The sequence below is a fragment of the Drosophila navojoa genome, chromosome X (genome assembly GCF_054131105.1).
Source record: "Drosophila navojoa isolate 15081-1374.11 chromosome X, UAZ_NAV_1.0, whole genome shotgun sequence".
Taxonomy (NCBI): Eukaryota; Metazoa; Arthropoda; class Insecta; order Diptera; family Drosophilidae; genus Drosophila; species Drosophila navojoa.
In genome coordinates, this window is record NC_142895.1 from 21,819,873 (window position 1) to 21,835,503 (window position 15,631).

The 15,631-nt window shown below is 43.6% G+C and overlaps 2 protein-coding genes across 4 annotated transcripts; one reads left to right on the forward strand and one right to left on the reverse strand.

Moving 5' to 3' along the window:
• The first annotated feature begins 4,774 nt into the window (after positions 1 to 4,774).
• Positions 4,775 to 15,457, forward strand: Vav (Vav guanine nucleotide exchange factor). 3 transcript variants are annotated; one of them, XM_089263184.1, is made up of 11 exons: positions 4,775 to 5,741; positions 5,834 to 6,015; positions 6,081 to 6,155; positions 6,886 to 7,602; positions 11,343 to 11,451; positions 11,615 to 11,782; positions 11,848 to 12,671; positions 12,745 to 13,122; positions 13,217 to 13,369; positions 14,653 to 14,824; positions 14,887 to 15,457. In XM_089263184.1, the coding sequence occupies exons 1-11, from the start codon at positions 5,445 to 5,447 to the stop codon at positions 14,944 to 14,946; spliced, it is 3,135 nt and encodes a 1,044-aa protein (XP_089119310.1). In that variant the 5' UTR covers positions 4,775 to 5,444; the 3' UTR covers positions 14,947 to 15,457. The 3 variants fall into 3 exon arrangements, with proteins under 3 accessions (XP_089119310.1, XP_089119309.1, XP_017964519.1); XM_089263183.1 differs by lacking the exon at positions 11,343 to 11,451 and having other exon boundaries at positions 6,886 to 7,600; XM_018109030.3 differs by lacking the exon at positions 6,886 to 7,602 and having other exon boundaries at positions 4,778 to 5,741.
• Positions 9,508 to 11,289, reverse strand: LOC108656771 (uncharacterized). The gene is made up of 3 exons (XM_018109040.3): positions 10,952 to 11,289; positions 10,792 to 10,885; positions 9,508 to 10,713 (listed from the first exon to the last, which is right to left on the reverse strand). The coding sequence occupies exons 1-3, from the start codon at positions 10,989 to 10,991 to the stop codon at positions 9,669 to 9,671; spliced, it is 1,179 nt and encodes a 392-aa protein (XP_017964529.1). The 5' UTR covers positions 10,992 to 11,289; the 3' UTR covers positions 9,508 to 9,668.
• Positions 15,458 to 15,631: the final 174 nt, after the last annotated feature.

Genomic DNA, 15,631 nt, shown 5'->3' on the forward strand with positions numbered 1-15,631 from the left:
AAAAAAAGAATATTGACAATACCATCTGAAAGCAGAGTTCTATTCAGCAGGAAAGTACTTCGTACTTCGAAGCCGAAATACTAATCTGAATCCAGTTTTATCCAAAACTAACCAATAAATTGATCCCGTTATTAGGCAGGAGCCGAAATATTAATCCAAACCACGAATAAATATATACGAAACTAATAAAAGAATAAACGAATCCAATTGTAAATCGAGAATTCAAATCGACAGGAGATTAACTAAGTACGAAGCCGGAATACTAATCTGAATTGAAAATAATGTTATCCGAAAGTACAATAGGAGAATAGCTAAGACCGACTCTAAAAGGAATCATCAGCTCTATTTTTATTTCCAACGGCATTCGATTTTTGTATTCATTTCTATACGACTCTGTAGCATTAAGTCAAATATATAATTCCCCATTCTGAGATATAGTTATCCGACACTTATCTCGACTCCCCCACTCCAGTGCATTGCCACATACTCTTTTATTGCCCTCGAGTTAAGCATCTCGGCTGAATTATGCGCCAAGAGAAACTTTTTTTTTGTTTTTCTTGAAATAACTTGATATCGATGCAAATGAAAGAGGTTCTCTGTCTTTGCGCCCTTTTTCTGCTTCTTAGTCATTTTTGATGATACCTTAGCGTCTGCTGGCAGCAAATATAATGCAAAACGGAATATTTTTCTCATTTGTAATTCCTTTGTGCGACATAATTGTTGATGCGAATATATTTCGCATAAAGGCAATTTGGAGAGTTTGCTCAGTGCTCACTATTTGCTCGTTGTCCTTGCGGCTGCGACTGCACACACACACGCACATTCGCACACATACATACATACATACATATGTATATACATATAGCCTTAATGAATAAAAATGACCGCAACGCAACGTCCATTGCTTGTTTGCACTTTGTGCCGCAAGAAGACAACAAACTCGCTTTGGTTCTCTTTTTCTTCTTCTTCTTTTTGCATTTAGCCACATAATTTATTTAGTTAGTTTTTTTCTCTGTTTATTTATTTTATTTGTTCTTTTCATTTCACTGTTTTCGGTTTTTTTTTTTTTGTGTCCTGCGGTTTCTGCGCTCTTGAGGTCCTTAAAGATGGGGTCCTTTTTGTCTAGGACACGCAACGGCCACGCAACGAAAGTTAATTGCTTAATAGTCGAGACATCGATAAATCAAAATAATATGCGCGCAAGCATAAAGCCGAGCGGCGACAACCGACAAGCGCACAAAGAATGCCAAAAGGGAAATTGGCAAAAGGAAAGAGAAAGAGAAAGAGAAAGAGAAAGGAGAAAGGCGCAGGGCAGTGTAGTAGCTCTGCTCTGTGGCTGTGCGCCGAATGCAAACAGACTGATTGATGGCGGCAAGTGATTTATTTATGTTAATGCCAAACGCAACAACAACAAGGACAACAACAACAAGAGCAGTGAGCCAAAATCTAAGTAGCTACCTGAGACGCGACGCGCCGCACCCTCTTCTCCCCCGCCATTCCTATAGTCGGCCATGCCCATTGACTTCTGTACGCCGGCTTCACCTGCGACATGCGCTGCTGTACGTGATTTGAGGCAATTGTTGTTGTATTTGTATAGAGCACGATGACAATTAATCAACGTGGTGCGTGAGCGGAAGGCGTGACGGACGAAGGGTGTGGGACGGCATGGCGCTACGATAACACCCAAAAGAGCGACGGGCGTCGCCATCCAAAGTACAGCAAAGTGACCAAAAAATGGCAAACCCCAACCCACAGCCAAAGCTAAATCCAAGTCCAAACACAAGCATCAACATGCCCAGCCCCAATCGAAGACCAGCGCCAGTTCTCGCCTCAGCGCACTGTAAATTGATTTCATTTATTTATTTATGCTGCAACAACCGAAAAACTTGTCTAAATACTTGAAATATTCGCTGTGTACAGTAACATTTGAGCGAATTCCAACCATTTCATCAACTCGCTCACACCAGCAGCAGCAGCAGCAACAAAAACAACAACAGCTATAACAGCAACGCCAAGTAAAAGGAAAAAGCAAAAGAAAAAAAATATATTAAACAGCAAAATAGTGAGTTATCGATAGCAGAGATGCCCTGTAATGGAACAAAAACTATAAAGGGACAGATAGAAAAAGAAAATGTGACAAAATAAATGCTCGAATATTTATTTCTTTCAAAAAAAATATTTATTAATCTAATTATATACATATGTTTATATACATACACACATATATACATATATATGCACATGTCACAGTTGTATGGCGACCTGTTAGTCTGTGTCTTGGCCTCTTGTACCCTTTCATGCGTGCAGGGTATAGAAATGAAAGAAAATGGCAGAGCAACAAACTCTGGCACAGGCGACAAGAAACGCATCAAATGAATTTTAATGCGCGCCAGGGGAACGTTCAATAATTAATCAGCCAAATGGACTGAGTGGGGGAATAAACTTACTCAACTGTTACTGTTGTTGTTTCTATTCCCTTTTTTATTATTCTTGCTATAGTTTCTCTAAGTAACATGAATAAGAAGGTGTGCATGATAAATTTGGCATTCCAATTAGATGAAGCTTTAAATTGATTATTTTTCCATCAAGCCTTAAAAAAAAAACAACAAAGTAATACTTAAAGTATTCACTTAATGGAATGCTATTTAAACTAAAATCATTTATACATACATACATACATACATACATACATATGTAGTTGTCTAGTCACGTCCATAACAATTTCCTTTGTTTCGTTGACAGCTCACTGTCATTACCTTTTGCTTCCAATTCTAATGGATTACATTCATAATATAGTTTAATTTTCCGAAATTACATCAATGGAAAATCCAATGGGATAAATCACGTTAGCAACACATTTGTCGCCTGCGCTTCTCCATTTATTTGTTCTTTGTGCGTTGCCCAGGCGCCGCTTTGGCTGCGCAGCAATTCGTAACGTAAGCAGCAGCAGCAGCACAGCAGAAGTCGCAGTGCCAAAAGAAAACATCAATAAGAAGTGAGTTCTGAAAATATTCCGATTCACAGTTTTATTTCAATGCAATAATTTTTATGAAGTAAGCAACTCTAAGTAAAATACTAAATATTAATTTTAAACTTTCTTAATATTGTATTTTTAATTTTTTATTATACATCCATATGTGTGTACATACAAGCCCATACCTAAGTGTGGCTTTTCATGTGTACTGTACTGTTTTTATAACTTTCATGTTTTTTTTTTCTTTTTGGCGCTATGTTAGTTTTTGCCCCACTGCTTATGCCGCAAGACTTTTTCGCGCGTCTGCCGCTCTGTCGCCGCCATTGCTCAGCTTTGCTTTGCTTTGCTTCGCAGCAATTTGCTTTGCTCGGTCGGCTTCTGTTGCTGCCTTTGCCTTTAACGTGACCTTTTGCGACGCGTCGCAATGTTCCAACGATGACGTCGCCGCCGCCGCCGTTTTTACAGTTGCTTTTGCTGTCGCTGACGTCCCGCAGCAATAAAACTGATGTCACGTTTTTATGACGCCGTTGATGAGTCGTTATCTTTGATTTCGGCACGCAGTCCAGGCGGCCAGCTCCAGGCTGACATCCCGACAGGCCGTCAAATTGTTTGTGCCTCCTGGTCAATTTGATACCACATCTGTGATTCACCCAAATCCGCTTCAGGTGCTGTCGCGTCTGCGGTCGTTACTTTGTTTCGTTTTCGCTGTTCCTCTTCTTTTTTTTTAATTTTCGCGCAGTTCAATTTGCGCTTTTTGTTTTATCGCAAGCTTATAATTTGTTGTGCTTTTTCTTCGTTGGCGTATCGGAAAGAGAGAAGCGCCAAGTAGAATACACGCCATTCGGCGTTATTGTTGTTGTTGATTCTGCTGCTGCTGTTGCTGCTGTGAGGTGCACACGAGCAACGGCGGCCACCTCGTTTCGGATCAGCTTTTGTTTATTGAAGCTTACAGTTGTTTTTTTTTTTTTTTCATTTTGTGTGTGTATTGCTGCTGCTTATGTTTTGTTTACGACCACTGCAGACAACTATAAAATACAACTGCTCTGGCCCCACCAAATCAAGAACATCCACAGATTGTTGCCAAGGCGGCTTCTGTTCACGCAGAGCCCAAAATTCGCTTTCCTGGGCCAGCTGCCCCATAAATATGAAAAATATGCATGGAACGGAATTTATGGGCATTGTGCTGTCCAAATTCTCCAGCTTTTTATAGTTCAGTTTGAATAATATTTTGAATACGTATTCGACAGTTATATATCTATTGATCCTGATGTGCTTAATAATTCATTATTTCATACATTTGTATGCACATCCGTTGTAGAAAAAATAATAATTTATAAATTGTTTTACTGTAAATACGTCAAGTGAGCAGACCAGACTAACCAACCAAAGTAATTAATAAATTGAAACGTTTAATACACTTAAACTGAAATAATTAAACACCAAATAATAAATATGAATTTAAATTGAAATAAAGCGCCAAACAAAAAATTTGCAAATGCGCACCTTGATTAATCGATATATTAAACAATCGATATTTTCGGCATATTACAGGGCCACTGTGAGCTAAACAGTAACAGTACTGTTAAGAGCTTAACAGCGGATGTGCAGCTTAACAGCTTGACAAAGTCGTTAATAAAATGATTATAAATTACGTAGTATAAAATTTCAACAATCATTACTTTTTAAAGTTGCGCTAGTTCTGCAAACGAGCTTTTTTAAGGCAACTGTATGCATAACAGAAATATTATTGCTCAATATATCGATAATAGCAAATGTTAATCGGCACTTAACAGTTGTGTACGCAGCCCTTCAGCTGTGTGCACTTGCATGTGTGGGTGAGCGTGCTCGCGTGTGTGTGTGTGTGCGTGCGTGTAAGCGCCTCCGTGCAATCTATTAAAGTGTGGAATAGCAAATATCAATTGAATATATAGAGAAGAAATCAAACGAGCGTCCGACCGCTGGCGTTCGCCACAATACTAATTGTTTCCAGTGCGATTTTCCGTTACCGACAACATCGCCGTTGCTGTCGGTGCCCTTAATGTTGTTTTCGCTGATGTTGTCGTTGTTGTTGTTGTCGTCGTCGTTGTCGTTGTTGTTGTTGGCGCTGTGTATCTGTTGACGGCAACGCGCAACGGCCAACTGATGAGCTTCAATTGTTTTCATTAAACGGCATCAACAAAAAAAAATATATATATAGTAAAAAAATCAAATAACTAAATAAAATTTATGCGCGCACCACACGCCCCAAACGACGCCCCGCCACTGTTAACCGATCCGCCCAAACGCAGCAAGAGGAAGAAACAAAACGCAGTAGCAACAGTGAAGGCTGCCCGCACCCACACACGCCCTAAATCCCAAGGCAGCGGCTCGAGCTCAGGCTCCAGCTTCAGCTCCGCCTCCTGATCCAGCTCCAACTCCAGCTCCAACTCCAGTTCCAGCTCCGACCTCAACTCCCACTCAGTGCTAACAAATGGCCTCCAACAATTTTGGCAGCAATGCTGCTGCAGGAGCAGCAGTGACCTCGGCCTCTGCAGCAGCAGCCGCGGCAGCAGCAGCTGTCAATGGTGATTTGTGGCGCGAGTGCGTTGCCTGGCTGGTGCGCTGCAAAGTGATACCAGCGGACCACAAGGCCGCCCTGCCCGACGCCGAGATACGTATTCTGGCCATGACGTTGCGTGATGGCGTGCTGCTCTGCAATCTGGTCATACACCTCGACCCCACCAGCATGGATGCGCGCGAGTTCAATCGCAAGCCGCAAATGGCGCAGGTGAGGCATAGCGCCATAAAAGTGTTTATGCGCATATCGTGTATATCGACGATATATGTGTATGTATAACATTCCAATTGATTTGATTTCAGTTTCTGTGCTGCAAGAATATTAAATTGTTTCTGGATGTGTGCCACAATCATTTCAACATACGCGAAGCGGATCTCTTCGAGCCCACGATGCTCTACGATCTGACCAACTTCCATCGCGTGCTCATAACGCTCTCGAAGCTGTCGCAGTGCCGCAAGGTGCAGCAACTGCATCCGGAGTTGCTGTAAGTGGAATGCAATCTCTCAATTTGAGTGCCCCAAATTGTACTGTTATTTCGAACTCTTGCAGCGGCTTCAATCTGCAGCTGTCGCCCAGCGAACGCTCCCACTCGGATGAGGCCATATATAAGGATCTGCATTCCACGTAAGTGCTCAATCGATATTCAATGCGTACGCCGTGTGTTATCTCTAGTGCGTGCTCTTCCCCGCCCTAAACACCATTCCCGCTCCGGCCCGCCCCCTCACCTGCCCTGCAGGCTGAAGCTGGAGCAATTGCAATTGTTACTCTATGCATTTCCTGCCTCGAGATGTTCGCTCGGATTTCATTATGCGCTCGCGCAACCCGACAATGTCCCGATGGCAACACCAACACCATAGACCCGAGACCCGCTTAAGCCCTTGTCTGGCTGCTTATCAGCGAAAGCAACAACAACAACAACAACATTCACAAACAAACAAACAAACACAACAACAACAACAATAACATAAAGATCAACAGTAACAAAACCAACAAATATCCATGCCCCAGCTTTATCTAACACACACACTCTTTCTCTCTCTCTCTCTCTCCCTTTCTCTCTCTCTCTCTCTCTCTCTTGCTCTGTCTCTTTACCGCCCCGTTTTTTGTTTTCTTTTTCCGGCTGTCTGCTCCAACTCTTTCTCCCTCTAACGCATTGTCCCTTTGTCGCCCCACCCCCCCACCGCTCAAAAAAAAAAACAAAATCAAAAATCTCGCCCAACTCCCCATGCTTTGGCTGTACGTCTCCTCGCTCGCTCCTCTGTGTGCCTGTGTGCGTGTGTGTGCTTATGCTTGTGTGTGTGTGTGTGTCTCTGAATGCTACCCCGCACCCCACATCACGCCCGCCACCCGGCAGCAGTAATGAACTGAGGACAACGGGCAGCATCGATGCCACCGGCTCCTCATCCTCGGAGTATTACGAACGGACCTCGCACAGCGGCTCGCTCTCGGTGGAGGATGAGAATAGCGATATTACCATTGAGAACGGCACCGAGGACATTGACGACTATATCGAGGATTCGCTGTCCAACATGTGCGACTCCAGCATCGACAACGATGCGGCCATCAGTGGCGATGGCAATCATTCCGTCCAGGGGCAGCTGCGCGCCCTCTCCTTTGATCTCAATCCCAGTGCCGGCAACAGCGGCAGCTTTGACTGTGTCACGCCCACGCCGCAGGTGGATGCGCCCCAGGCGAGCACCTCAGCTGCCGCTGCCGCTGCCGCCGCTGCTGCTGCTGCTGCCCAAGAAGCGGCTGCAGCAGAAGCTGCTCGAGACGCAGCCACAGCAGCAGCAGCAACAACAAAAGCAACAACAACAACAGGCAATGGCAAGAACTCTGCCATCGAGAGGCAACATCATGCATCCAACAGCTCCTCATCCTCGTCGCTCTTCGTCAGCGAGAGCCAACGGCTGCAGCGAGCCGCCGCCGCCGTCTACAACTATCGTTCCTCGATGATGATGTCGACGGAGCACGAGTATGCCTACATCAATGACATCTACAGCGAGGACGATGAGAAGGTCTACGAGGATCTCTGCTACGTCACCTTCCAGTCCAAGGCCAAACCAGAGGTGTGCTCTCAACCTACTCTCTCGCTGTATAACCAAAACAAAAAAAACAATATCATGTGTTGCACCGCCTATCAGTATACAATATAGCTATATCACAACCGTCATACCTCATCATCCACGCACACACACACACACACACTCACACACACTACAATCCAAAGAATCGCTTCTGTTTAGCACGCGCCTGTCTATTGTCTAGCTGTCCTCATTAGCAACTACTAACCTGGCCGCCCCGCACTGAAATCTCTCCCTCACACACACACACACACACACACACACAAACTCACCTACACATACATATGTATATTGCTGTATATCCACCTGCAACCCATATACATATACATATACATATACATATACATATATATGTGCATATGTATATGTGGGATTATGTCTATGCATTCTTTTCTGTTTGCTTTCTGTTTTTCCGTTGCGTTATCTCTTTCTTTGCCCGCTATAAGCCCCCTCTTTCTCTATCTCTCTCTCTATCTCTCTGTCTCGCTCACTCTCTGAACAGACCTCGAGCACTATTCGTAACCCCTCACATACCATAAAATGCAATTCCAATTGAACCAAACTGACAGCGGAAACGGCAAACCATTTATTTATATATTTGTTTTTGTTGTTGTTCTCTCCTTCTTCTTCTTCATCGCACCTATTTTTTTTTTATTTTGTTGTGTGTGTTTTGTTTATAATCAAATCGGTTGTCAACCAAAGCGGGAAAATTCGCAAGTGTCATTAGTTTTGGACATATATCATATATCTGTATACATATATGTATGTATGTATATGCTTGTATTTTAGAGCTCGAGCATACTCTATGCCAGACACGACCCATTGACTGACTGACTCACGGCGCCCCTCCCGATATCGATCGGCACTCTTTGGGTTTTTTATTCAACAGCTCTTCAGATAAGAGCTATCCCAAATGGGTATCTCCGAATCAAACATGTTGCGTATCTGAAACCCAAAAACATTTTAGCTAATCTCAAATGCGATTGAGTTCCAAAAACAAAAAAACAAAAAATGATTTAGTGAAACTCCATTTGCAAAACCAAAGATCCAAAGGCTAGGTCTATGTGGATATCATCATGGACTTGGAGATTGTAAAAACTGAGAATCTAATTTGATGTATCTAACAATATTTCATATAAGATCTTGAGCTCAGCAGGAATCTGATTTGACTTGTCTACCCAGCCAATATAAGATTTAAGAATATTCCCAAATGAATGAATTATCTTATATGTAGCATTTCCAAACCTTGATTCACGACATATAAGATAATGCTCTTTGACTTTTAGCCCCATAACTAGAACTAACCAACGCCAAGACTTAAGACACACATCTCAGTTCTTTATACATATGCATATATCATCTATTTAAGCCAATTTAAAGATAGAACATTTACACATCTTGATTCAACACAAAGTAGATAATGCTATATTGCTTAACTAATCTGCAGATTAGTTGGAATCTTAAATCTAATGGTAGTTCTTGAGACACACAACTTTTGCCTTACACCGCCTTCAATCAATCCTATATATATGAAGTTATATCTATCACCTATTTAAGCAAGTTTAAAGATTTTCTTTTAAAACATTTACCCAAGATCTATATGATCTATGCCCTGACGTTTTGTGTAGATCAGTTCGAGTCGTGGCACTATAAATGGAATCATTAAAAGCATATCTTAAGACACACAACTTTTGTCTTCTTCCGCCTTTAATCAATCCTATATTTACATAAATATCTACCCAGATTTATATATAGATAATAATTCTGTATAGTGTTGTTATGTGTGCGGGTGTGTGTGTGTGTGTCTGTGTTTATCTTTAACAATAAGCGAGTATCTACATACAATAATCCTTGCCGATCTTTGGGAGATCAAAATTGTAACTTTCTAGAGCTTAGTCAAGTCTTTTCTTTGAATACAGTTCGTGCTTTCTCCATTTCTACTAGTCCTGTATGTGTGTGTGTGTGGGTGTGGGTGTCTCTGTAAGTGTAAATAAAGCAATATATGATTCTTATATAGAGGAACATGATGTTTGAAGCTTCTGCCACACTCCGCTCACTGCTGAGGCACTGCATCATCATTGGATTCGTCATTGTCATCGGCATCGTCGTCATCGTCGTCGTCGTCGTCGCAGCTGCTGTTGCAGCTGTAGTCGTCGACGCTATTGTAGATATTCGTGAGCAGCGGCGTCACATTGACGCCGGGCACCAGCTTCTCCAGCAGCTGTCCCGCCACCTTGCACAGGCCGCCCAGACGGCGCTCCATGCGATGCTCGTAGCGGCGACGATGTCTATAGTATTTCTCCCTTTCGCTTAGTACCTTGCGCTTCCTCGGACTCGTCGCTAGCTTCTTCTCTGCCGGTACTGATCCTGACCAGCTGGCCGACTTGGTTGCCGCCGGCTGCTCGTCCAGCGGCATGGAGCCCGAGCTGGTGGGCAGCTGTTCGACAGTGTTCGACTCGCAGATGTCGGACGCTGACTTAGCTGGCAAGGGGGAGGCCAGGAGGGATTCCACTTCCGATAGATCGGATACCTCGACAGCAACCGGATCCGATGGCTGTGAACTCTCCTGGGAATCTGAATCAGTAAATAGGTCCAAAGTCGAATCGTCACCCGTTGTCACACTGAAGTGAGAATAGCGCTGCTCAATGGAGCTGCCTTGGGGCAGCTGATCATCCTCCTGATGCTCAGCTAGTGTCGGCCGATCCTCGGGAGTGGCCTCCGTTTGGTATTTCTTCTTAAATTGCTTCGGAGCGGTCAACGGACCGAAATTGTGGTCATTGACAACGCCACGAATGGCCAAATGGTTGGGCGACCGCGAATGGGAGTGAGAATGCGAATGGGTGTCAGAGGGCGGCTGCTCCTGGACATTGGGCTCCTTGAGGGCGTATGAGTGCAGGTCGGCGGTCTTCTGGTTCATATACGCATGGATCTCGCCAAAGAACTCCCACTCCTCGTTCAGCAAATCGATGCACTGCTTGCTCAGCGGCGTCACCTGCATGGTCGACTTCTGGATGCGATACCGTTGCACCATGTTGAGCCACTGTTTGCGCAGGGCGCGTTCGCTGTAATCGCCTATTTTGGCCATGTCCTTGAACTTTCTGCAAAGCACGCATACAAAGTCGTTTATGAATGTGTATATACATATGCATACATACATATATGATAAGTGCACTTACTTCCATGGCTCCGCCTGCTTGGACGAATACTTGGAGAACAAATCTTCAGCTTCGATGCGTTTGGTCACCAGCAGACGCTTCTCCTCCACAGACCCTAAGTATATTTTGGCATATAATTCTCAGTAATAACACACATTGCCCATGCATTTGTCCTACTCACACTTCTTGGAGCCACTTTTTGCATATGTGTGGTGCTCCATTGCGCACTCTTGCAGCTGAAAATGCTCTCGACGCACGTGCACAGCCAAATAAATGAACAAAAAAAAAAAAAGAAAAATGTGAATTTGATGCTCGGCTGCTGCTATTGAGCTGCTGAGCTGTTGCTGTTGGCAGCACTCCCTGGTTATGTTAGCTTAGCAGTTTAATGTTATGCACATAGCAGCGCTGTTAGGCAGCTGTTGTGCTCAGTTGGTACATGTACAATCGATATCGAAATCGATTAGTGGCGCCCCTGTTTGATTTAATTTGTATAAATTATATGTTATCGTTATTAATTTATGATTTGAATTTACTATTCTTTGATTTTGATTTTTATTGTTATTTTGATTTAGTACCACCGACAACATTGCATGCAATGGAACCGCTTATGATCACATCAACACAAAAGAAGAGGAGGTCTATCAAGATTTGTGCGCACTGCACAGAACGAGTAGAGGCCAGGTAGTAATTTCATTTCAGTTTGTACATTATTTGCATAAATAGCCTGCCAAAAATAAATAAATAAGTAAACAATGTTTAGCTCTGCTTAGTTGCATGCGCATGCTGCCCAAACTCGGCTCAGATAAACTAAAGATTTTGCATCTCTTCCCTCCCGTTCGTGTAGACAACATCCGCGACCAGCTTTGAGCAACGGGACTATGTCATACGCGAACTCATCGACACCGAGTCGAACTATCTGGACGTGCTCAATGCACTCAAGGCCAAATTCATGCTACCGCTGGAGCGGCATCTCAATCAAGATGAACTGCGTCTCATCTTTCCCCGCATACGGGTGAGCACTGAGGGGAGGACCGGAAAAGGATTTCCATGTTTATATCTGTTTTCTTGCTCTTTTAGGAACTGGCCGACATTCATACAAAGTTTCTGGAGAAGCTGCGCGAATCACTCATGCCCAACGCCAAACAGAAGATGGGCCAGGTGTTTCTTGAGTTCCGTGAGCCTTTCCTCATCTACGGCGAGTACTGCTCCTGCCTGCTGAACGCCATAGACTATCTAGCCGATATTTGCAAGAAGAACCAAATAATTGACCAGCTGGTGCAGAAGTGCGAGCGGGAATATAATGTGGGGAAGCTGCAGCTGCGGGACATCCTGTCGGTGCCCATGCAGCGCATACTCAAGTATCATCTGCTGCTGGACAAGCTGGTGAAGGAGACGTCACCGCTGCACGAGGACTACCGATCGCTGGAGCGGGCCAAGGACGCCATGATCGATGTGTCGCAGTACATCAATGAGGTGAAGCGCGACTCTGACCATTTGGTCATCATACAGAAGGTCAAGGACAGCATCTTCGATCTGAATCTGCCGCACAACGGCAACGATCTGCTGCAATATGGACGCCTGCTGCTCGACGGCGATCTGCATATCAAGGCCCACGAGGATCAGAAGACCAAAATGCGTTACGCCTTTGTGTTCGACAAGATTCTGATACTGGTCAAGCCGCTGCATGTCAAGACCGGCGACATGCAGTACACATATCGGGACTCGCACAATCTGGCCGACTATCGGGTCGAGCAGAGCCACTCGCGTCGCACGCTCGGCCGGGACACGCGCTTCAAATACCAACTGCTGCTGGCCAAGAAGTCGGCGAAGACCGCCTTTACGCTCTACTTAAAGTCGGAGCACGAGCGGGACAAGTGGCGCAAGGCGCTCACTGAAGCCATGTGAGTACAGTGAAGCCTGCTCAATGGATTTACTTCTACAACATTTTCATTTTTTCGTTCAATATTTGTGTAGGGAGAGCCTCGATCCGCCTGGCTGCCGGAATACGGATCACAAAATGGAAATTTACACCTTCGATGCGCCGACAACGTGCCGGCATTGCTCCAAATTTCTGAAGGGACGCATCCACCAGGGCTATCGCTGCAAGGTGTGCCACATCAGCGTGCATCGCGGCTGCATCTCCTCCACGGGACGCTGCAAACAGAATCCGGTTAGCATACCGCCGCCCGTCTGCGATCGCCAGCTGTCCGAGTTCAATTGGTTTGTGGGCAACATGGATCGGGAGACGGCGGCCAATCGCCTAGAGAATCGACGCATTGGCACCTATCTGCTGCGTGTGCGTCCACAGGGCGCCTCCTCGCCGCACGAGACCATGTACGCGCTCAGCTTGAAGTGAGTGCAATATAAATGGGATTCAAATAGAAGTTCATGTAATAGCTCCTCTCTCTCCCTCTCTCTTTGTTTGTCTGTCTCTTTTTCTATGCAGAACCGACGACCATGTGATTAAGCATATGAAAATCAACCAGGAAAACGATGGCGAGTCCATGCTCTATTGCCTGTCATCGCGTCGCCATTTCAAGACCATCGTCGAGCTGGTTTCGTACTATGAGCGCAATGATTTGGGCGAAAACTTTGCCGGGTGCGTATGGCTCGTTTATATACATGTGCCACTGATGTATTAAGCGATCACCAATACATACAGAAGAGATAGTCCGCTTTATTAAACTCAGATCCAGAGCGAAACAAAGGGTTACGAGCCGATGCAATCGGCTGCTCTCTGAGTTTTCAAAGTCAGAGTGTGAGTGGGAGACACTCTTTGGTAGACATCGAGTAACGGACAACAGTTATTTGAGAGCTGAGAGTTAACAAGGAAAAGGATGGGAGATACATCTCCCAGAATATGTTAATGAAAGAAAATAACGGGAGAAATAGAATACGTATGTGTGTGTGGGTACATTAAATGTACATAGAACATATCATATACATACATATGAGATACATAGAACATTGAAAATGTGTGTGTGTACATATGTACATATATGATACATAGAACATAGCAGATAAGATGTTATTCATAGCGCATAGGTGATATAGAATATGTATGTATGGACACATGTTATACATAGGAGATATGGATTATCTATATATTCATATAACATATGTTATTCATAGCGCATAGGTGTGCAGAATATGTGTGTATGTATGTGTGCACATATGGTATATGTACATAGAGCATAGAAGATATAGAATATATGTATATGTGTATGTGTATATGTGTACACAAGCTATACCTATGTACATAGGTAGTAAGGGAAGAAAGAGAGTTAGAGCTAAGCTTGGGTCATGACACGCCCTAGCAGATTTGAAGGCAGGTGACTTGTAGGTCTTCGAGTATTGAGCTAAATCTTTGATCTATAGTGCTAAGAGGGTATTGAATCTTTCGAAGTAGTTTCTAGCGACTGGCCTGTATTTGATCTCTACTTGATATAGAGATCTTACTCGTTATGCCTGCCTCTCATACGTGAAGGAGATCTAAAGATCTCGCTGAAGATCTCTGGTGTTCTATAACATCTAGACAGCCATTCCATAGAGACAGAGCCCGCGAGCTGAGCTGGCGCTATGTTGGTTGACTCTGTCGTCAGGTAGAGAGTTTTTTTTTTGCCAACTTGGATGTGACTGACTTTAAATATAAATACCAAATATAATACCAAATATCATCCATTTATATTAAGAACAGCAGCCGGTTATAACGACGCGCTCGTTGTAACCGGAAGAAGCGATAATCATATAAGTTTCTCTGGGAACCAACATGCTCATCGTTTTAGCCGTACGAACGCTACAAACGGAGTCGTAATACCCGAATTCTGGTGTACTTCCCATCCATCCATCGATTTCACTAATTTGTGTGTGTTTCGTCTACAGGCTCAACCAGTCGCTGCAGTGGCCCTATCGTGAGGTCTATGCCACGGCGCTGTACGACTTCGATCCGAAGCCCGGCAGCAATCAGCTGCAGCTGCGAACCGATTGCCAGGTGCTGGTAATTGGCAAGGATGGCGACAGCAAGGGCTGGTGGCGTGGCAAAATCGGTGATACGGTGAGTATATGGTATATGTACCCATATATAATATATATTTATATCATACAATTCATATGCAGGTGGGCTACTTTCCCAAGGAGTACGTGCAGGAGCATCCAGTGACTAGCGACGAGCTTTGATATTACAACTCGGAGGTTTACTTTGCACCCAAAGCGAGCACACCAACGGCGGCCATTTCTGAGACACCTGGAGCGACAAATGTGGAGGCGATTAACAGTTAAGCAACAAAAACATGATGATGATGATGATGATGATGCCAGCCATATTTGTTGCACTGCACTTAGTTCAAATATACAAAAAACACAAAACAAAAATCGATCATATTTAAAGGAAATTTGGAAAATTATTTGCATTGCGTCGTTTGAAACATTAGTGCCAACAAAACGGAACAGATTCCAGCAATGCCTGGAAATGTTCTAAAAAATTACAAAAAAAAAAAAAACATTTATTTTTTAACTAATTGTATGTGGCAATAAATAATATATATATACAAATATATATATATATATAGTATATAAGCATGGCAACTTAGTTTATTTACATAAATTTAAAATTAGAAAATTTTTTTTTCTAATTGTATATTTCTCCTTCACGTTTTTATTGTATATTGCGCTGCACTTGATGGTTAAGTTAATAGAAAAACAAAAACGAAAACAATATTATTTGAAACGAACATTAAACAAATGCGCTGTGCAGCATTTCATACAAGAAGCTTTAAACTTTATATATAAATATATATGCACAAAGCAAACGAGAAACTGAATAACGTAGATGCGAATATACACTTGAATGTTAACATTAATA